The sequence below is a fragment of the Vipera berus genome (assembly GCF_964194415.1).
Source record: "Vipera berus genome assembly, chromosome: 14".
Classification (NCBI taxonomy): Eukaryota; Metazoa; Chordata; class Lepidosauria; order Squamata; family Viperidae; genus Vipera; species Vipera berus.
The window spans coordinates 13,988,702-14,010,086 of record NC_138217.1 but is presented as its reverse complement, the minus strand read 5'-3'; the positions used below and the strand labels follow the sequence as shown (position 1 = coordinate 14,010,086).

General features: G+C 57.8%; 1 protein-coding gene across 4 annotated transcripts; it reads right to left on the bottom strand.

Moving 5' to 3' along the window:
- Positions 1-4,117: 4,117 nt before the first annotated feature.
- On the bottom strand, positions 4,118-20,145 carry SGSM1 (small G protein signaling modulator 1). 4 transcript variants are annotated; one of them, XM_081339403.1, is made up of 25 exons: positions 19,905-20,145; positions 15,224-15,299; positions 14,304-14,466; positions 13,645-13,785; positions 13,404-13,471; positions 13,106-13,251; positions 12,683-12,814; positions 12,264-12,388; positions 12,006-12,073; positions 11,638-11,804; positions 11,258-11,384; positions 10,506-10,682; positions 8,836-8,974; positions 8,361-8,425; positions 8,003-8,148; positions 7,794-7,922; positions 7,453-7,635; positions 7,158-7,229; positions 6,455-7,021; positions 6,088-6,212; positions 5,912-5,994; positions 5,518-5,627; positions 5,135-5,231; positions 4,703-4,870; positions 4,118-4,335 (listed from the first exon to the last, which is right to left on the bottom strand). In XM_081339403.1, exons 1-25 carry the CDS (start codon positions 20,070-20,072, stop codon positions 4,247-4,249), a joined length of 3,531 nt encoding a protein of 1,176 aa, XP_081195529.1. In that variant the 5' UTR covers positions 20,073-20,145; the 3' UTR covers positions 4,118-4,246. The 4 variants fall into 4 exon arrangements, with proteins under 4 accessions (XP_081195529.1, XP_081195530.1, XP_081195531.1 ...); XM_081339404.1 differs by having other exon boundaries at positions 11,638-11,801; XM_081339405.1 differs by lacking the exon at positions 10,506-10,682.
- Positions 20,146-21,385: the final 1,240 nt, after the last annotated feature.

The window sequence follows — 21,385 nt, the reverse complement described above, 5'->3', positions numbered from 1 at the left end:
GGCGTGGCCCGCGCAACCTAACCTGCTGGTCGGCCCGAGGCCTGCGCCAGGCAAGCACCTCCGTCGCCATGGCGACCCCACGTCCCGAGTGGGCGGGGCGAGGCCGCGCGAGGCGGAGCTTGGCATTAACGAGGACGCCGGTTCGAGGCCTTCCCGGCCGGCCCTCCGCAGTCCAGCCCGGAGCGGGTCCCGCCACCCCCGGAGCGAGCGCCGCCTCCGCGGTGGGCCTGGAGCCCCCCCCGCCCGCGGGGAGAGAGAGAGAGGAGGCTGCCCCCCCCTTCCGGAGCCTCCTGGGGCCCCAGCGCTGCTCTCCCCCAGGGTGGAACTACAACTCCCAGAAGCCCGCGGGCGGCGCGGCTGTGCAACGGGCCGGTCCTCGCACCCGGGAGCCGCCCCGCTCCCTGCGCCCCACCCCCCCCTTGCAAAGAGCCGTTTTCCCTCGGGAAACGGGAGATCCGCGCAGAAGAAATCCTGGACACGCGTTTGATGCCCTCGCAGGCCGGGTTCCCACGTTCGGTCCTGCTCAACTGCACGGAGGTGATCTGGAAGCCAGAGAGCCGCCCCCGCCCGCCCCGGGCATCCCCTCTCGGGCTCGCGGTTCAGAGACCTGCGGAACACACAACTCCGATGCTTTTTCCTCTTTTACTGTGGATTTGAAAATACATAGAACCATAGGCAATATATATAACTTTATCTTTGTTTTTCTTTCTGGCCCCACAGACACAAATTACAGTCAGAATTAACAAAACTCCAAAGCGTGATTGAGTCAATGACAACAACGGAACAAGGGCAAAATTCAAACATTTTTTTTAAAAAATAAATCAGCAGCATTTGTTTTTAAAACCCGACAAAACACGAACCAGAGAAACTAGGATGCCAGGAGTCACTTCCAGAAGGGATGAAATAAGCACCCACCGCACACATACAAGCAGCAGGAGATTTGTGTGTTGGGCAGCAGTTGCTACACAGCTTTTTCTCTCCCTGAAAACCTCCTAGCATCGCTGGGGGCTGGAGAAGCCGAGAGCCCCTATCTCGGCTTCCAGCACGGGGAGGAAGGTCCAGTTACAATTTAGCTCCCTGGCCCACCTGAGGCCGGGTGCCCACCCCTCTGCCTGGAGCGAAGCTATCATTGCCCACTGAATAAGCCTTTCAGGGAAAGGGAGCAGCTGCCTCTTCCTGCTGACCTGGCAGAAGGCTGCTTATCTCGGGTGAAAAGGCTGCTTCGAAAATGAACCCTGCCTCCTGATGACACGGATGCTCTGGCCAAAGGTAACTTATAAATTGTTCCCCGATATTTTATGGGAAGCAGCACAACACTTCGGTTATAAATAAACAGTAATGTTACCAAGCTGATAAAAGCTTTCCTCAAATCACTTCCTTTTGCAGACACCGAAGGGAAAACGTCCCCTCAACACACACTGGAGGGAAGGAAGTCCTCAAGATCACACAAAGCTCTTGCACTGCCCTGCTTAAACCAGACATCTTTTTATGCATGCATACGTGGTGTGTGTATACACACCTGCTCTCACACACACACATATAAATGCATGAGCTAGTTATCTGTATAATGTGTAGCAATATACAAGACAATTTCCTGCTAAAATGTTTACAACATAACATTTTGAGACGGCGACAAAAATACATCTCTGTTTGCATAGGAATTCATGCACACAGACCTCAGGACGCACAGAATTCATAAACACATATAAGTAATGTCTCCCTTGTATTTGTAACTGTTTCCCCCATATGTGCACACGGGGGGCTCCTGCTCTCCGAGAGTCATAATCCGCTCTCTGGACCGAGCACAATTCCTCCGCTGGCTTCCCCTGGTCCTACAAGAGTCACTCCCAGGGGCCTGAGCTGCCTTGCCCAGCACACCCTCCCTGGGAGATTCTCAGCTGCCCTGAACGTTCTCGGAACAGGCCAGGCACCCCAAGTGAAGCCTGGGCTGCTCCCCTGCTAGGAACTCTGCTGGGGGGTCTTTATAAACAGTTCAGCTGCTGCCCTACAGCTTGGGAAGGTGGGGTGGGTCACTGCTGGTCTCGACTGTGGCATCATCACACCCAGCCTGAAATGCCCCCATCCCCATCAACCAGGGGGAGCCTACCCAAGCGTTTCTGAAAGGGATCTGGCTTAGTTTTCTTGTTCAAAAGGAACAAGATCACTCACTCTGGATTGTGCTTTTAAGAAAGAAGGATCACTAGAGCAATATCCAAAATTCGATAGCCCAGCAAATTAAAATGCACATTTGCACACATACACACTCACACACGTACTGTATCTTTTGGGCATCTGATTATCCAGAATTCCAGTTTGCCCAACTATATAGCCCAGAGAAAAAGCCTACAGAAAGCGTTTTTAAAGATGAGTTGGTTTCAAAAATCCAGAAATCTTGGCATCTAAATGCTCCCTTTTCTGTAAAGTGGGGTGGAGAGAATGAGAGCACGAAAAGGTGGCCAAGAATGGACCAGGTAACCAGGGCAAGCGTTTCCTTGTGTTTTCACCAATAAGAGCACTCAGGCTACACCCCCTCACCCAGATGGCCTTGCTGTTCTCAGGACCCCAAGAAACAACAAGTATTTTACTGAGAAAGCTTGTGGAAGTGCAAAGGGAGCCTAATTTGCCTCCTCCACCCCCAACATCCTCATCTTCCTCCTCAACTAAAAGGTATTTACCTACGATAATACTTCTGCAAAGTGTACTTCCTCCTTGGGCTATACAATTTGGAAGTCAGCCACTTCCATTTCCTGAACTAAATTTCCCTGGGATTTGCAGAAGGAAGCCCACTTAAATGTTTGAAGCGACTGTAAAAATAGCAGCTAGAAATGAACCATAATTGCAGACCTGCCCTCCCTCCCTCTGAAGTCCAGCAAATCTCCTGCAAAGATGTTGCCAAGAACAGCCAAATGTTCTGCTTAGGTTCAACAGACGTTAAATATATATACACACATATATATCTATATGTACCAGAAATGCACAAACACATATGCACACAAACTAACAGAGAAGGACAGAAGCTCTTAAGAGTTACTCTTTGTGTTAGTTTTCCCTCTCCAAAATGGAATGGGAAGATTAGAAGCCCACAGAAGAACTGCAGCACAAGGAAGGAAGGAAGGAAGGAAGGAAGGAAGGAAGGAAGGAAGGAAGGAAGGAAGGAAGGAAGGAAGGAAGGGCTATGGCTAAACATCTTCTGGCTTGCAGGAAACCATTTTCACAGCAAAAACATAGGTACTTGCTTAGCTCAAACGGATGCTTTTTTCTTGCAGATTTTGATAGGCAACAAAGCCCCATTTTGCTTCTCTTGAAAAACACCTGAGTTTAAAGAAACCAAACCTTCCACCCTTCCCAAGAAGCCCAGGTCCCTGTTGACTGGCGACTCTGGAGCTGGCCAGGAAGACAAGGCAGAGGCAGGGCTCCAGCAGGACCAGGTGGGTTTCCCCCTTCTCCAAGGCCCACGCAAGGCCTTGCTTCAAAAGGCGACTGCTCAGAAGGGAGGCCTTAGAGAAGAATGGGTGGGGGGCGCTGATGGGCAGCCACAGACTAAAAAGATGGAGCCACTTAGGCTGGAGAAACGCTTCCCTCCGGTGGTCTGTCAGAAAACAGGGAGCCAGGATAAGGCCTCCCTAAGAGCAGGGGGCGATGAGAGGCTCCAAGCCCTGAGCAGAAGGAAACAATGCAGGAACCTGCCAGGCCAGCGCAGGGAGCCCGGTCCATTTTCACAAAGCAGAAATCCATCAGTCAATATGGCAGCAGGAATTTGGCACAAAGTCCTGGGGAACGAGCAGAGAAGCTCCAGGGCAGGGATGGCCCCAAATAGCAGCCCAATCCTGAAGGCGCAGAAGGGAAAGAGCCAGCCCCAGGCCCTCCACTGGGGTGGGACGGGATCTGGGGGGAAGGTCCCACGCCCCCAGCTCACATGCATGGCAGGAAGGACTGAAGGGAGGGGAAAACTAAGGAATGGCCAGTTCCTGCCATCTTCTCCAAAGCCCCCCCCCACCTTCGAAACCAGCTTTGTGCCAAATGCCTCCCCCACCTGACCAAGACAGGAAAGGGAAAGGCTGAGTTCTTTGGTTAAGTGTCAGAATCGGCTCCCCGGGAGACTGGCGAGGCCAGGCTTTCATCTGCTGCCATTCCAGGGGCTGGGAGCCCAGGGACCCTTTGCATCCTGTCTCCACGGCCACCTTCGGCCTCCAAGGCCAGGAAGGCGGGGGTGGCCGTCCTCCTTGGAGGGCAGAAGCTCCCCAAATCATTTGTTCTCAATGAGCGTCTGGACCTTGGAGACCAGTTCCCGCGCCAGCTGCAGGATCTGCTTGGTGTTGTGCCGCTCGGCCATTTCTGGAAGGGAGAAGCAGGAGGAAAAGAGCAGAGGAAACCTTACACCAAGGGTCTCTAAAGAAAAGCCATGCTGGCTGGGGAATTCTGGGAGTTGAAGACCAGAAGTCTTAAAGTTTGGAGAGCCCTGCCTTAGGCTGCACCCCCTTCGGGAGCAGATGAAAGCAGGCAGTTTCTGGCAGGTCCCAGCCCATCAACGCCAAACTGGGACGTGTCCCTGCTGACAGCTAGAGGGTCTCCTGATAAGCGAGGGCCCTCCGCAAAGAGCGGACCCCGAGCCAGGAAGCACCTCAAGCGGGGCTGCTTTGGGGATTCCCGGTGAGGCAAGAAGGCTTCCTCCACGGGGCTCTGCAGCCCACGAGGCTCGTACCATTGAAGAACTTGATGATGTCTGTGAAGTCCATATTGTTCTCCAGAATGATGTCCCGATACACCTCCACCAGGGCCAGGGCAATGAAGAGGACGTAGCGGGACGACGAGACCTCGGCCGCTGCCCAGATCGTCTCCCACACAGTGAAGACGTCCTCGTAGACCAGCTCTGGGAGGGGGTGGAGCAGAAGCCGTGGGAGCTGTCAGCCCCCCCACAGACCCCCAGAAGCACCCCCCCATCCCACCAGGGATTCGCCACACACCCAGGCCCACACTCAGGAGAACAACTGTGCCTGCGGGATAAGCTGTGCCAAGCAAAGGACCATCCTGCTGAGCGTGCTCCCCAACCGCCAGCCAGCCCCCTGGGCCCTCTCCACCACCCTCTCCCGAACTGGCCCCCAACGGATCATCTTGCCACTCCTGGCACGCTCACCTCGCTTGAAATCCAAGAGGAACCAGCGATAGCAGAAGTAGAAATGGGTGTAATCCCCATTTTGGTGCATCAATTCAAAGAGCTCCGAGTCTAGAATCTGCCAGGAAAGCACATTTGGGTCTGAGGGAGAGGAGAGCCGGGCCGCAGCCCCCTCTTCCACCCTGCCCCTTCCAAGAGGGTCCAGTTTGGCCCCTTCCCCACAGACTCCCTCGGTGGGACGTCCTGCCGGAACTGAAGCCCCTTCTCCCCTCTCCCCCTTCCCACCAGAAAGCCTTTCCTGTTGAATGTCTGCCTGTTTGAGATGAACAGCCCCGCCCCTTAAAGCCAGGCCAGGCAGGCCGCGAGGCATCCGGCGTGAGGAACGGCCAGCTGCCCATCCGTACCTGGATGAGGGACCGCATGTTGGCAAAGTGGGTGTCCATGGCTCCTCCGTGGGGGAAGTTCTGATTCATCCTCTTCATCAGCTCCGTGAAGCAGCTGAAGGCCAGAGCTTCTGCCGAAGGAGCAGAAAGGAGCCACGTCCAGGACCCCCTCCCGCTGCTGCCCCCCAGCCCCCAGCCCCATCTGCAGCCGCGCAGGGGCCAGAGGGGCCGCCTTCTCCCCGTAGCCAGGCTCTCCTCCCCCTGGCCCAAGGGCCCCAAAGTCCTTCTGGCCGTTTCTCTTCCTGCTGTCGAAGGAAGGCTGCTGACAGGGCCCCTCCAGGCCCCCCAGGGGTCTCAGGCACTGCAAGTGGACCTCTGCCACCCCCAGGCCGCCCGGGGGCACAAAGCCACTCACCCTCGTCCAGGATGACAAGCAGAGGAGCCAGCAAATCACACATGCCCTGGACGTAGCCCACCTCCATGTGGTGCCAGATGTAGCTGCGGGGAGGAGTGAGATGCAGTGAGTAGCCGTCCAGAGGTCAGCCAGGGGAGGGCCAGAGCTTCAGCGGGGGGAGGAGCCGGGACCCTCACCTGCACATGACGTTCCGCAGCTTCTCCAGGTTGGCCGGGGAGAAGTACCAGTAGTTCCGGTCACACCTCTGCACATCCTTCTCGATCCGGTGCAGGTTGACCGTGTAGAGGTCCAGCAGCTCCGGCTGCAGACGAGAGACGGGGATCGAAGCGAGCGCAGAATTGCCGCCCCTGGCAAAGGTCGGGGAAGACCTCCCCCACCCTGGGATGCGGCTTCCCGTCCCCTTTCTGCCAGGAGGGCTGCGGTCCTCGCAAGCCCCACCGAAATACGGGGGGTCCTTGACTTACGGCCACAATTGGGGCCAACACTTCAGTAGGGTGGAAAATGTCCAAAAAAGAATAACTGAGCGCGTGGGAGGGGGCTCACCGAGTAGGTCACCCCCGAGGAGGAGACAGGAGAGACTTCGCTCAAGGTGAGGTCGGTGACGGCCAGCGAGTGCGAATCCAGCGTTGGGTAGAGGCTCTCCATCTCGGGCTCTTCCGAGAGGTCGTCTTCACTCCCCATGGAACTCGGCTGCTCTGCGCTGGGCAGGGCCCAGCGGTCAGCCATGGAGAGGGGCCCCCCCTCTTTGCCGGGCACTTCCTTGCCCATCGCGATGAAGGCATCCAGGCTCCTGGCCGCAGAGACTCCCCCCTGGGGCCCTTCTGCCTCCCCCTTGCCGACCACGGGGCCACTTTCTGTGGCAGGCGGGGGCCCTTCCCCGATGGTCTGGGCAGCCCCCCCTTTCCCTCCCTCCGTCCAGCCCTCCTCATTGCTGAAGCTCTGCTCCGAATAGGCCGAGGCGACGGAGAAGTTCTGGGAGGAAGGATGGCCGGAGTCAGGGGAGCAGGAGCCGGCCTCGGGGACCCCCCCGTCGGGCAGAGCCGCCCGCCTGCCAGCCTCCAGCTTCAACTCCGCTTCCGTCTGCTCCAGCTCCTCCACCGATTCAAATACCTGGAGAAAGAGAGCAGGTGCCCACAACCCATCATGCTGCTGCCTGGCCCCTCGGGGAAGGGAAGTCTGAGCTAGCTGGTGGGGTCGGCAGCTCCCCACAAAGGCTCCCCCCAATAAGCAGGGGACCCTTCCTCACCTGGGTGCTGCCGCTGGAGTCGCTCTGCAGCCGGCTGAGGTTCTGAGGGCCAAAACTGCTGCTCTGGGAAGACTGCAAGGGAGGGAGGAGGCAGCCTCAGTCGGCTGGAGTGTCCAAGAACTCTTCCACGTGGACAGAAGGAACAACCCCCCACTTTCCGGCCTGGCCCATTTCCAAAGGTGGGCAGGGAGGGAGGGAGAGGGACGGTGCCCAGACCAAACCTGCCCGTTGCACTCAGTGACTTAAAGGAAACTCTTTTGCCGGCAACCTCTGGGGCGCCCCGGGAGATGCTCACGCCGTTGCTGATGGTGGAGTCGTGGTGCTTCAGGGACCCCACCTGGGACTCCAGGCTGGCCGCCGAGGAGCACTTGGCCAAGGCCGCGGCGTGCGACTCCTTCTCCCGCTGCCGGACGATGGCCTCGCAGCCCAGCCACTCAGCCATGGTTTGCTCGTAGTGGGTGCGGGTCTGCAGGTCCACCTGCCGGCAAGAGAGACGGGGGATAGGACGGCAGGAGCCCCCAAAGACCCCCAAAGGAGAACCAAACAAGGTTCAACAAAAGGAGGCTCCGTTTGGAAGCCCCTCCGTGGAATCTTAGCACAAAACTCAGAAGCACAAATGTTTTGAACCCGGCTCACCTCTTTCCTCTCAGCCTCCAGCATCCCAAATCGATAATGGCCCAGCAGGAAGGGCCAGACAGACTTCCGAATCTCATGCTGGACTCCTCCGAAGTAGACCAGCCGGAGAAGCTCCTTCTCCTGGTAGCTCTGCCGAGAAAATACCATTGAAATGCGCTGGAAGGGGACACGGGGTGGGGGAGAGGGGTCCGAAGGAGGCTCCCCTCTACCGTGCTGTCCTGGAGAAACCGCTCCCAGATCTCCGCCGTCAGCCCCGGGCTGGCATCGCAGGGCACCTCGGGAGACACGATGTCGTGGTTGACCAGCGCCGAGAGGTGCGTCCGGACGGTCGAAAGGTGTCGGCAGTAGGCCAGCCCTGGAAGAGAGGAGGCCGGAAGGAGCAAGAGACGCTCCCCCCAAACGTGAGCAGCTCCCCCTGGAGACCCCAGTTCATGGCCACGAAGGGTGGGGCAAAGACGTGGATGCTGGACGCTGCCCACTGGACCTAGAGCTGCACTTTCACAGCTCTGGGATCCGGAAGGAAACCGAGGCTCGGCCTTGAAAGACCTGGTCGTGGGAAATACTCACAGCCATAAAATGCCCGAGAGACAATTTGGTACTTCATGTTGTCACACAGCAGCTTCAGGGGGGCTCTGCAAAGAGAGAGGGGAGGGGGCCGAGTGCCCTTCCTTCAACCTGCTCCTTGGAGGCCGAACTGAAGGGCAAGGAGGGTTGGGGCTGCTTGTCTCTCCCTCTCCCCACACCCCCCCTTTTTAAAAGAGGCGTCCCATATTCCCCCAGTGACCCACGCTCCTCCCCACTCAGGGCTGGACCTCAACCCTGCCAACCTTGTTCAGGGTTTGCCCTCCTGCCACTCTTCATCTCGCTTCCCCCAAAGCAAGAGGCCGCCAGGCTGCCCAATGCGGGTAGGAGGGGCACGTTGTCCTCCGTGCAGGGAAAGGTGACGCTGCAAGCGCCGTGGGGCCAGCAGACCCTCCTTTTTGGCCCCCTCCGGTCCCAGGATCCCCCAGCCCTGCCACCCAGGCAGGCTGGCCTCCTTCACCTTTCGTGGTTGCAGCCATTCAACAGGCCGTTCTCGGTGGGTCCCCCCTGGGCGCAGGAAGAGCAGGGGGCCTTGTGAGTGCTTGGCTGCCACATGGAAGGGAGGGCGCTACCTGGCGCCTCCATCAGATCCTGGGCGGCTGCAAGAACCGGAAACGAACTGTTAGTATTGCGCAAGGGGGAAGGAGCAGTCCAACGTCAGGAGCGGAGAAAGAAAGCAAGGAAAAAGCATCATCGGAAAGATTGGGACCTCCATTTCATGTGTGGCCTCCGGTCAAGGCCTTAATCATCATCCAATCATCCCCGCCAGGCTTTGGGGGCAAAGTCAGGGAAGGAAGATCAACAGGAAACACGTCCATCAAGCGTGGAGACACCATCAAGGGACGCCCCAGAGAAGCAGAGCGCAAGACTCCCCATTCCGCTCAGCCCCCCGCAAGCTCCTCAACCAGGCCCTGAACTGGACCAGCCTTCGCCTCTTCAAACAACGGCCGTATCAGAAGAGGCTGCTGGGAACCCAGCTCAGAGGCCCACCGCAGCCCTTCAATTCTCCAGCTGGCTTCTCCTCTGACAAACCAATCAGGAGCCAGGAATTAACTTGGATTGGGAGGCTGCTACTGTCCAAGATTAAGACATTCCATCCTTTGGGTGCAAGGAAAGAAACGGGGAGGGGGGGAGGGGGGGACAGTTTGCTCTGCTTTGCTTGTCCTCTCAAACCTTAAGCAGCGTCTGTTTGCTGATGCAGTTTTATTTCTCTGTTACAGGGCTGAACATTTATACTCTGTTTAAACCACTACGGAAGTAATATAATTGATGTAAATAATTGCTGGATTTCTAGATTTCATGGAAAAGCTCCTCGGAAACCTTAGCCAACATTCTATTCTGTTCTGCCCTATTCTATTACAGATGAGCTAAAGGTGGACTAATCTGAGCTGATTTCGAAGACTAGATAGGATGCTGAAGCCTTTTGCTCCAAAGCAATCGGTGCAGACATCTAAGGCTCAGCCAGGGCCAGAGAATTCGGGGGTCCTGAATCACCCAGCGAAACTGCAAAAGAAGCCATAATTCGACCAGCTAGGAGTGGCAGCACGCTGAGGGCACAACAAAACAGAACTGCCTCATTTGAGGAACAAGGAAGGGGAGTGCGGAACTCGGGAAGAGACTGACGGGGTCCAAGAAGGAAAATTTGCAGTCAAGAGCTTGGCCTGTGATGGCACCTGTAGTGGGCGAGGAGCCCCCTGCAAAGATCACCTTTTCCTTCTCCCATCCATCTTCCCGTCTTCGTGCCTCAACTTGCAAATGACGACGTATAGTAAGAATCTGAGGAGCCGATTAAGTCAACACCTTTAGGTGTGCCATGGAGTACAATCTCCTTATTTTTCTCAACTCTGCTTAACCTCTCTGTATCTGAGAAGCGTTTTTATTCAGGGCTCTTTCATTGAAGGCAGTTTGAAGTCACTCCAAACGCAAGATGGCCAGGAATGGAAGGCCCAGCTCTGCCCCTTCTTCCTTCCTTGGTTTTCTGCCTGGGAAGCAGGAAGGATGGGCTGAGGACACCCCACCCCCCTTGCACGGGAGGGAGGGAGGGTCCCTGCCTTCCCCAGTCACAAATGCCAACACAGACAGCAAGCTGCCCAGCCTCTAGCGCCCCCCAGTGGGTGAATGGAACATTACAGCAGTGCTGTCTGGACTCCGAGCTGGTGGGAGGAGGAAGGGGCCCCCCAGGAAGACTCAGGGGCCATTTGGGGATCACCACAACTTTGCCAGGGATCCGGGCCATCCGAGTCGTCTCTTGCCCAGAAGCACCAACGTTGGCAGAGGTGGGGGCAAGACAAGAGCCGTTAACCACAGCTGAAGAAGCAGAAAAGGGGAAAATATAAAAATGGACCCCAACCCATCCTGTTAAAAAAAAGAGAAACACCCACAGAGTTTGTGTCCACGTTTATCTAAGCGAGCCTCCCTTCTCTTTAGCAGGCTCCCAGGGCTGGCGGAAGAGGGAAACGTCTAGGAATTATAAGACTTCTCCCAAGAAGAAAGCATGGGAAAGGTGTTCTCAGCAAACCTCTCTGTTCCCCCCCCCACACACCCCAGCAATCTCCCCAGACCCTCAGCTTTCACAGGTCCCCTCTTTTGCAAGGGAGCCATAAAGGAATGGGCCGAGCTGGATCATGAAATGCCCCTGGGCTGCTTTGCCACTGGAGATCCTTCTCTCCCCCGAAAGTTATTAGGAACAATGCCGTTTCCCCCCCACTATACCATGCATTCCAGGCAGCTGACAAAATAAAACCAATTTCAGAAATATTTTGCATTAAAATAATAGCGAAATGGATTGCATTTCTGAAACATGTGGCTGTAAGGTATCCTAACATGGAGAAAGCAAACCTTTGGGGAAGAAACTTCCGCTATTGCTCCCGAGCAACCCTTACCGAAGTCTTGGATGCCTGGATAGAGGATCCGGAAGACGTAGTCCGTGGCCTCCTCTTCCTCCCTGTCCGAGGAAGGCTCCGAAGGCCCCTGCAGGTTGCGCTTCTTCAGCCTTGGGAACACTTTCCCCTTTGGGAAGCAAAGCACAGGAGCGGAAACCCCTCAGTCCTGCTGGTGGATCAGGACCAGCCCAATGAAAGCAGGGGAAAGTGCTGCAGCTGACGCCCCGGAGCATCTGGTAAAGCAAGGGTGTTTTTCCTGCCTCCGAAATTCAGGGCGCCCCTAAAAGGCTCCAGCTTTTGAACCAGCATCTTGGATGACACGCAGAGGAGCCCGTTCAGACCAGACCCGCCTGCAAGGGTGCAGCTCCACCCAGCCTCACCTTTCCCCTTTGTGACCAGAGAGGCGGATCCAGCTGGCTGTGGGGCAGCAGGCCGTTTTCCAGGCAGGAGAGGAACTGAAGCAGATGCCCCCCCTTCGGGAACCTCAACGGAGGGCGCTGGATGCCATCTTGGCTGACCAGGACCACGGTGCCCCCGCTGTCTACTGCTGGCAAGAGGGAGGAGGAAGTGCAGGAAGACAGCAGCGTGAGAAGCAGCTTGGGCCAACGGGAGCCCAACAGAAAGCAGGCCTGGCCTCTCCCCGGGCAAAGGCTGGAGCGGGCTCAGTGCGCCCTAAGCCTCTCCGCCCAGGCAAGAGAGGGCAAGCTCAGAGCTGGGGACGCAGCGGAGGGCCAGCTCCACGCCTTACCTTGCTGGTGGCAGTGCAGGTAGACAATCTCCTCCAGGTGGATGGTCATGGCGTAGTCCCAGTAAATGCTGCAGAGGGAAGAACCAACGCCTGGCAAGGGCGCCTTAACAGTGACCCCCTCCCGCCCGGATGGCTGAAGCATTCAGAGGACCTGACTGAGCCAGGGAGGGGAGCACAAGCCAGATTCAGGGGGCGCGTGATTTCCTCGCTGGGTGGGCTGTGAGGAAGTCAGGCAAAAGAGCACGGAAGGACACTCGCCTTTTCTCGTAGTCCAGGTCACCCACAGAGCCGTTCATCAGCTGGTTTGGGGTCCACTTCAGCGTCATGACGTCAGCCGTCTGGTGAAGGGATAAATAGCCTGGAATGGCTTCCATGTCATCTCGCTATCGGGAGAGGGAAAACAGGAGACAGGACCAACTTATGATGTTGTTTCTCCAGGGTCAAATTTTCAGCATGCAGAGAATGTGCAGCTTCATGTTAAACAGCCGCCAGGTGGTGGTTCTGGAAACCTACAGGGCTGCACTCCAGCCCTCCCTTCTCTTGGCTCTCGCAAAGAGCCCCACAGACAAACAGGACCCCAAATTTGCAGGAGTCCCTGGAGGCTCTCGGGGAAGGCAAAGCATCCACAAAGCCTGCTGGAGCTCAGGCTACTCACTGGCCCCTTTCGGGCTACTCACTGGTTGCACCAAGACATTGTTTTTGCCATACAAGAGGGTGGCCCGGGAGTTCTGGTGCAGCGACTCCACGTAATCCCTGGCTGACAGGGAGGGCCGGTCATCCATGCTGCCACTGGAGTGCCTCTTCTGGATCTGGAAGCCCAAAGGGGGAAATTGCTGTCCCTACGCAAAGCTATTTCTCCAGATAATTGGACTATTCAATTTGGGTGCCCGAATCGAACCAGGGTGATGTTCCCCACTGAATTGGAGCTTTGCCGCATTCTCTTTTTATCCTTTTTTACACTTTTCAATCCCGGGGGGGGGTGTCTTGCCAGGCAGCCCCCTCTTCCCCCCCCCAAGCTACTTGGTTCAAGGATGCAGCCCAGCCCCGCTGATCCTCAGCTCCCAACCTCCCTGACCGTTCCCCCACTCCCCGAAACCTACACAGAGTGCCGGGCGCTTGGTGGGCGAGTCTTGCCGGCCGTGGGAGCTGTGGATCCGGTGTCTTTGGACCAGCTCGTCAGCTGAGGGATCGGTCCAGAAGTGATCAGCCGTCTTCATCTTGGTGTACTCCAGGGCACAAGGACCCACTGCGGGTGCAGAAAAAGGAAGGCAGGCCGGTTACAGAGAGCGCGCTCCCCCAGACTCAGGCCCACCCTCTTCAGCCCGCCAGCTTTCCACAGGTCAAGACCCTCCGGGTGGGTGTGGACTGCAACCCCCCTGGACGCCTCCAGACTCTCACCCAGCAAAGAGGCCAGGATCGGCCCATCAACCGGATCCATGAGCAAGGCCTCCTTCTCGTAGTATTTGCTGCAGGTGGGGGGGGGAAGACGTAAGAGGGTTACGCTGGATAGAGGCCATTCTCCCCAATTTCAACTTTTTCGCACATGGCAGAATTTTGGGGGGCTGCTGCCAGAGAGGCCCAACGGCCGAGACGGCAGCAGTGCCCAGGAGTGCACCGCCAGGGCGGAGGAGACCTTCACCTGCTGTTTTCCACCAGGTAGTGCACAATTTTGTCCAGAACCTTCTCAAAAAGCGCCGTCCGGATCCAGAGGTGCTTGATGGCTTGCGGGGAGAGGCCGGGGGGCCTCGGAGCTTTGCGAGTGCCCTCCTGCAGGTTTCGCCTGGAAGGAGGCAGGGAAGAAGGAGCCCCATGTTTACCATCACCCCTCCCCAAATCAGGGGTTCTCTTTGGGGAACCTGTTTTTTACATATTTCATCTGGCTGACAGACACAGGCACCCCACCAAATCTAAAATGAACCAGACTTTGATGGAAGGCCACTAAGAAACCTCAACCCGTGGACGAGACTGGGAATCTGAATCCAGATCCCAGAGGCTTCCGGGGGGAAAACCCTTCCGTGCTTTGGCTGAGAAAACAGCAACGACTTCTCCAAAGGGCCGCTCGGAACAGACTCAACTGATTGGAGGCTCCACTTTTCTAGATTACCATCAATTAAAGGCAACCCCCCCCCTTCCACCACAAAGGGGTGCAGGACCTGAGGCTCCCCCCCTCCCCAATAGCCAGTGCTCAGCACCGGCAAGCCAGCAGGGAGGCCGGCCTGAGCAGGGCTGAGCTGATCCACCTCAAGGCCTCTCCCGGCACCAGCCGGACCGATCATTCCCCCGGCGCCTGCGACTCACGTGCTCTCGATGAGCTGCTCCAGGCCTTGCACTTTCCGGGAGAGCTCCTCGGCGGGGGGAAAACTCTTGCCCACCTTCATAAACAGGGCAGCGATCTTGTTGCTCCGCAGGAAACCGGCCGCCCGGCGCTTGAGTCCGTGAAGGATGCAGCCTTCGACGGCGGCTGGAAGGAAAAGCCCCAGATCTTGAGAGGCCCCCCAGAAGCCAGGAATCTGGCTGATGGACAAAGGTCTCCTTGCAAAATCAGGCGTGGAATGGCCACGTCCATCCTTAGCCTGCCAGCCTCACACGCATACACACACACACACAGCCGAGAAACTGCCTTTTCCTCTGGACAGGCTGGAGACTTCTTGGGTTCCCCCCCCCTGCCCCATGAAGGCTGTGGAGCAAGACTAAGAGCTTGACTGTCCTTCTGATCATACCAACATTTCTTAAGCCCTTTGGAAGACACACACACACACTTTGCTGCTTTGCTGCCCAGCTTCTCCTCCCGGACAATGCGCAAAGAAGACGTTTCACCGTTCAATGTGTTTAGTACTTACAGTGCTCTTAATTGTAACAATAACTTTTTATATTCAGCTTTTGTTTTTAAACTCTGCTAACTGCCTAGGGTGCTCCCTGCAGGTGGAGTGTAAGTCAAATAAATCAATACTCAGGTGACTTTTCTGGTGCCTTCCTTTGTTCCTCCCGAGGTGCCAGGTACAGAAGCGGCCAGAGAGAATGAGCTCTTGATTTTCAGGTCAAGCTCAGGGGTGCCAACCATTTGCCTGCTTGCTTGCCTGGGTGACAGCCTGGGTGGCAGCCAATGCCAGGAGCTCAGGGAACAGGGACGCCCGCCTACCAGGTGGAAAATCACCCGTGTTTCCTTGAGGGGCCTCTCGACGGGAACGACAGGAAAGGCCTGGCGCTACCCGGCTTACCGCAGAAAGAAATGATGTGACTGCTGTCCTCGTGCACAAATTTCCTTGTGACGGCTTCCTCCATTATTTGCTTTACCTGCCCAAAAAACAATTTTCCGAGAAAATTAATAAACGAAAAGATATTTCTCTGCTAAACCAAATTTAAGGCCAGCATTTGAGGAGAAAAACACTCACTGAAGATGCAAGAACAGAGCTGCCTCTAGATATTCCTACTGCTGGCCCCCAACCTTACTTTCCCAACCTGTTAGCGAAATCTGTCATTTGCTATCCACGCCTCTTTGTTGCCAGCAAAGAGACCGAGCCAGCCCCACTTTAGCCACGTTCCCATACTGCAACAAGCCATAGTTGGCTGAAGGAATGACAGCTTCTACGCTCAAACCCACAGTACGCAAATTAAGACAATGTGCGAGCTCAACAAAACCCTCTCTCTCCAGGCGCGTTTCAGAACTGCACCAAATAGGGTCCTTCCAAAGAGAGGGAGGGGAGAAAAACGGGCCAGGCGCCCGTCTCTCGAGGGCGAGCGGAGGAGCAAAGGGGAGGCCTCCCCTCAGATGGCAGCACAACGTCCCTATTCGGCTGCAGGAGAGCGCAAGGGACTTAAAGCCCTTACAACAGCAAGGAGGGAAATTAACCGGCCAGTCCTCCCTTGGCTTTTGCAGCCGCTAAGGCATCGAGGCTGGTCACTCGGGGCTGCTTTGCGGCAGGGAAAACCAGGTGCCGGGAGGGCGATTTGGGGAAAAGTGTCTGAGGCTCAGGAGTGCAAACAGCAGCTTCACCACAACCTGGCTGGGATCAAATGCACCCACAAGGGTTCTGCAGCTCCTCTTGAAAAAACATCACCGGCCATTTATTCCGGGCACAGCATCCCTTCCCATTGCTATGGCAACCTTGGTGCAAAAAGGGAGAGGAGGAAGGGAGGGGGTGTTCGGCATCCCGTGGGCTGGAGAGCTTCCCCAGCAGCCCCTCCCTGCGGCCCTGCCCCTCATCTCCTCCACCAGGCTGAATCCTCTCCAGCAGCAAATTTTCCCCCAAAGCCACACCAGGGACCAGAGGGAGATGGGCAGGATGACCCCCAACCCGATCCCCTTCCCAGTCGAGTGGCCAGAGTTTGCTCCCCTCCATCCAAAGGCAAATGGCCGCTGGGCAGAGCTGCCATTATATTTCCAGCTTCCTGAACAGGAAGGAATTGGCCTTCGCTCCCTGGGGCCCTCCAGAGCACTCTTGCACACGTGAGCTGCTTCTCTCAGAGAAAACTGCAACCCACTGATGACGTCCCTTGGCCTCGCCTTTAACAATATTTTGTTTGGCCTTTCGTGCAATGCATTGGGGCCTCTCCCAGGCCTGCTGCACACCGGCTGTGTGGGTGGGAACTTGCTCGTCCATCTCCCAGAACGGCACCTCTGTCCTGCCGAAAGGACCTTAAATCTTGCCAGGGAGGTTCTGCCGCATTCCCCAACCGGCTCTGCTCTGGAATCACTCATAAACGGGACAGCTGAATAAGTTGCTAGGTTTGGGCAGGGGCCTCCCTGCCCCACCACACTTCTAAAAAGCATACACATCCCTGGGGGAGGCGGTCCGTTTGGGGGAGGGCCACTCTCGCTGGTCAGGGCAAATGTTTGAGCCCCTCTTTTTACCCTTTGGGGGGGACTGGGGCAATTTTAAGAGTTTTGCCTAGGCTGCTTTTAGAAGCCACGATCTATTTTAAAGGAAGCTGCTGGGTTTTCCGTAACCCTGATTAAACCTGAGACCCTGACCTGCTGCAGTCAAGACACACAACACTGGGTCAGGGGAGGCACCGTTAGATGAGCCCAAAGCAACTAAGCAGGTGCAGCTCTGCACTCCAGGCACACAACACAGCAGGAAGCCTCAGAGAAGCCTTTCAACGTCAGCCAAGCTCTGTGGGTGTCAGTCTAGCTGGCCCCAAAGGCTGATCTTTAACGGGACTCTTTTCCTGGCCATTGGCTGTCCTGACTAACCAATGGCTTATGCAATGCCCTTTCAAGTCTATCCATCAGCTGTCGTCAGCCTGCACTGCCAATATCCTGCAGGAGCAGGCCAAAAGGCCACCCCTGCAGACGAAGGACCTAACAAGATCCTTTTAATTAAAAAACGGGGGACAAAAGGGAGTGAACACCACCTGCCATGTTCCCAGCATTGAGTTGGTTTGCTCTGCATTACACCGATGATAACCTGGCTGAGGAACAAGCAAAGCGGATTCCCAGCCTTCTCCCAATGAGAGCCTCCAATTTCCAACAGAGCTGAGCTTACAAGCCCTGAATGGTTGGGGGAGAAGCTCCATATTTTGCACAAAAAGCTGCTCAGAAACACAGTGCCTGAAGATCCAAAGCACTTGTAAGAGGGAGGGAGCAGCCAGTCCAGAATCTCCAGCCTCCGCATGCCCACAAATGGCTGCATTTGGGGGGCACACACGGGGGCAAGAGGGGCTGCCTGATATCGTTTATCTTGATGTGATTCTCGTCAAAGCCTCTCACAAGCACAGAATTTTGCACACTCTTGCAGAGTGTGACGCACGACTCCAGATCAGCCCCTTCAAGGGTTGCACTTGCCGGCACTCCGGGCCCTGGAATGTTTCGTGTGGCCGGCGCCGACTCGTTGGAAGGCAGCCGTTCCCATGGAAACAGGCCGACACTATCAACCTAGAATCTGCACCACCAGGCAAGGATGGGAAGAAGAGCCAGGGACGTGGGACCCCCCCCCACAAAAGGCTTGGAGGCACCACGCTGGGGGGGGAAAGAGGGGGGCTTCCCCGAGGGCTCCTTCAGCAGAAAGCCCAGGCTGCCATCTTCCAAAGAAGAGAAAATGGCACCAGAGACCATTTCAACCTCTCAGAAGCCCTCCAAGGGAGGGGCCCTTTTGAGCTCTTGGTCTTCTGTGCTGGGTTAGTCAGAGCCAGGCAGACTCACAGCCCCCCCATCTCCACGGGGTGCAGGAACCTCATGGGCCTCTCCATCCAAGGGAAACAGACCTCACTCAATGGCCCACAAGAGAGAGGAGATCTTGGCTTGGAGCTGGCCTCCTAAGAGCCCCGGGTCTTTTGGGACACAGCAGGACAGGGAAGACGCTACAAATTAGTAGCAGAGATGCTCTCCTGTTAAGAAGGAGCGTTGGGGTCCTGCTGAACAACGATAATGCGAAGAGAAGCTGTGGCCGAATTCTAGTAATAGGGTTTACCCACTGCAGCTTTAGAAGAACTAAAAATGTAAACATTTGAAACCCGTTGTCCGGCTAAAACAGGGGTGTCAAACTCAATTTCATTGAGGGCCGCATCAGCATTGCGGTTGCCCTCAGGGGGCTGGGTGGGTGTGGCCTGGGTGGGTGTGGCCTGCTGGGTGGGCGTGGCTAGAGTGCGTATGGCCTACTGGGTGGGCGTGGCCAGCTCTACATCATTGGCATCAAGGGTGCCTATGGGGGCCTGGGCAGGAGTGGGACAGATCTGAGGGTCTCTGGCAGAAGGAGGGTCTCTGGGCCAGGGCCATGGCAGTGGGGGCCGTTCCCTCACTGTTTCCAGGATGGCTTCGCGGGCCACATGAAACCACTTCGCGGGCCGGATCCGGCCCCCGGACCTTGTGTTTGACATGTCTGGGCTAAAACAATCGCTTAAATCAGCCAGCCATGTACAGCAGCATTGCCACGCCAGCTTCTCCAACAGTCCCCCTGAAGCTCGACAGGCAGCCCATGCAAGGAACGCTTGGCAGCCAGTGAGCTGGGGGGGGGGGGCTGTGCTGGCAATTAATCCCCCTCTGCCAGCCTCAAGCCCACAATTCAAGCAGATGGATGGACAGTATCAACTGCCAGGCCATCAATAACACACCAGAAAGGGGATCCAAGAATAGGCCTTAAGAGCAGGCACAATGTGCCCGGTTCATCATTAACGAATAAAAATAGGAGAAGCTCCTGGCTGGCAGGCCAGTGAATTAAAAGGCATTTAAACCTCAGCAGCAGAATCAGCACGGCCAGCACCGCTTTGAGGCCCTGCCACGACCAAGGACCACGAGCTGCGGCAAATCAGGCCGGATGCAGGGCGAAGCAGGCCCCATCCTCCCTTAACCAGGATGGAGTTGGCATGGCAACCTGGGGAGTTTCTTCCCGGGACCAAATTTTGGTCCAAAACTTTTTTAAAACTTTAAACCAGTATATTTCATTGCGGGACACAGTTCCGGCTCCGCTCGTGCACTCTCTTTCCCCACGTCCCCTTCAGAATCTGGCCAGTCTGCCAGGGACCCCGCCAGGGGGCGAGCCCGCCCCCCCCCCCCACCCCGCCTGCCAGCCAGGCACCTCCCGCACTTCCTTTGAAGGCCACTGAGCGGAGCGCAAAGCGGAGCCCCCCAGGCCTGAGCCCCGCTCCCTACAGCCCCTTCCCTTCCCGGGCCGCCCGGCCTCTCCTGGGGGAAGACCTGCCCGACCATCCCCGGGCCGCCCGCAGGAGAGCCGCCTGGGACGCGGCGCCCAGGAAGGCGGGCAAGGCCGGGCCGCCCGAGCCGCAGGTGGCTCTGGTCGCGCGGCCGGCAGCCCGGCCCGGGAGGCGCGCAGCTCCGCTTCTGCAAGAGAGGCCGCGGCCCTTCCAGGGAGGGAGGGAGGCCCGCGCAGGGCCGGGCGCGGGAGGAGCGCAGCGCCGAGCCCCCGGGCGCCGCCGCCGCCGCCCCCCAGCCCCCGGACTCACCTCCTTCTTGGCGGTGCGCAGGAGGCGCTGCCGGGTCTCGGCCTCGGCGGGCAGCAGCAGCAGCGAGGCCGGCGCCAGCGCGCGCAGGGCGGACGAGCCCCCGGAGGCCGCCACCGCCGGAGCCCGCCGCCCGGAGCCCGCAGCCGGGGGAGCCGGAGCCGCCGCCATCCCTCGCGCCCGCTCGCTGCCTGCCCGGCTGGCTGCCCGACTGGCGGCGGGGACGCAGCTGCGAGGGCGGGCGAGGCGAGGCGACGCAGCGGGCTGGACAGGCGGGGGGGGGGGAGGCGGAGGCGGCTGGGGCCCCGCCCCTCCCTCCGCGCCCGCCCCGCCCCCGGGCCGAGCTCCCCGCGCCCGCCGCTCTCGGGGCTGCGGCGGAAGAGGCGGGGGGGGGGCTCGGCCTCCTTCCCTCTTCCCGAAGGACCCGCGAGGCTGGGTCCCCTTGATCGGGGTCTGTGGCACCAACCGGGCGAGGTTCTCCTCCCCTGCCCTTCCTTAGCCCTCCTTTGGAGGAACGCAGGGCCCAAGCGCGGCCTTCCCCCCCTCTTTCCTCTGCCTGATTCTGGAGCGGATCCCAGGGACCAGAGGGGCAGAGAGACAGGGCAGGGCAGGGCAGCCCCCCCCCCCCGCCCCAGTAATTCCAAACTTGACTCTCCAGGTATCTGCAACCCCTGAGGACACAGCTGAGAAGACTCGGCGGGCAACCTGTGTCAGGACAGGACAGGCGTATCTGGGGGGGGCAGGGTGGAAGGAGATGGGGGCTTTCTTGGCCTTTGCCCTTCTCAGCTTGACTTGCTCAGCACCCCCCCACACACACCTCCACTCACTTATCCCAGGCAAATGCGCATCCACTTGGTCACACCTGTCAATCGCATCGCGTTGCGTGAAGGAAGCCTCCGCCATCCGGGGCTGGCTGGGCCGAAAGGGGGCTGAGCTGACCCGGCCTGGGCCCAGGCTGACCAGGGCAGAGCGTCCAGGGGCGGCCGAGGGTTCACGCTCCGTGAAATCACACTGAGCCCAGCGGGGGGGAAAGAGGGCCTCGCCTCCCCGGCCTGCCCCTTGAGTGACACGTTCAGACATGGGAGCTGTCGAGGCTGAAGGGAGATGTGAACATCCGGCTGACAGGTGGCAGAGGAGAAGGGAAGGCAGCTGCCCAGGCGTGAAAAGGGGCTGCCTGCGCCGTAGCAGAGAGCCCTGGGCATCTGTGCAGTCAGCCACCCTTCGGTGGGGCCCCGCTTCCTCTGCCGGTCCGGGGCTGCCGGAAAGCGAGGCCGTGTGAGCATCCAGTGGAGCAGAGGGAGGGAAAGCCGGGGCCCTTGTCCTTCCCTTCGCCGGCAGTCTCCAGAGGCTCCTCCGCAGCTTCCGGATCCCCAGCAGGGTCCGAGGAGGGTCCCCGATTGGAAAGGCAGCTGCCCCTCTAGACGTCCTTGCATGGCGGCCAAGGACAGCTCCCCTAACCCAGCCTCCAAGACTTGCCTGACAAG

Excerpts from the sequence above, each read along its gene's own strand:
- SGSM1 (XM_081339403.1), bottom strand. The coding sequence starts at position 20,072 with ATGGCGGCGGCTCCGGCTCCCCCGGCTGCGGGCTCCGGGCGGCGGGCT. Across the intron at positions 14,467-15,223 it reads TCACATCATTTCTTTCTGCG|CCGCCGTCGAAGGCTGCATC; the intron begins GTAAGCCGGGTA and ends TTTTCCTTCCAG. Across the intron at positions 13,252-13,403 it reads GATCCTGGCCTCTTTGCTGG|TGGGTCCTTGTGCCCTGGAG; the intron begins GTGAGAGTCTGG and ends CTGCACCCGCAG.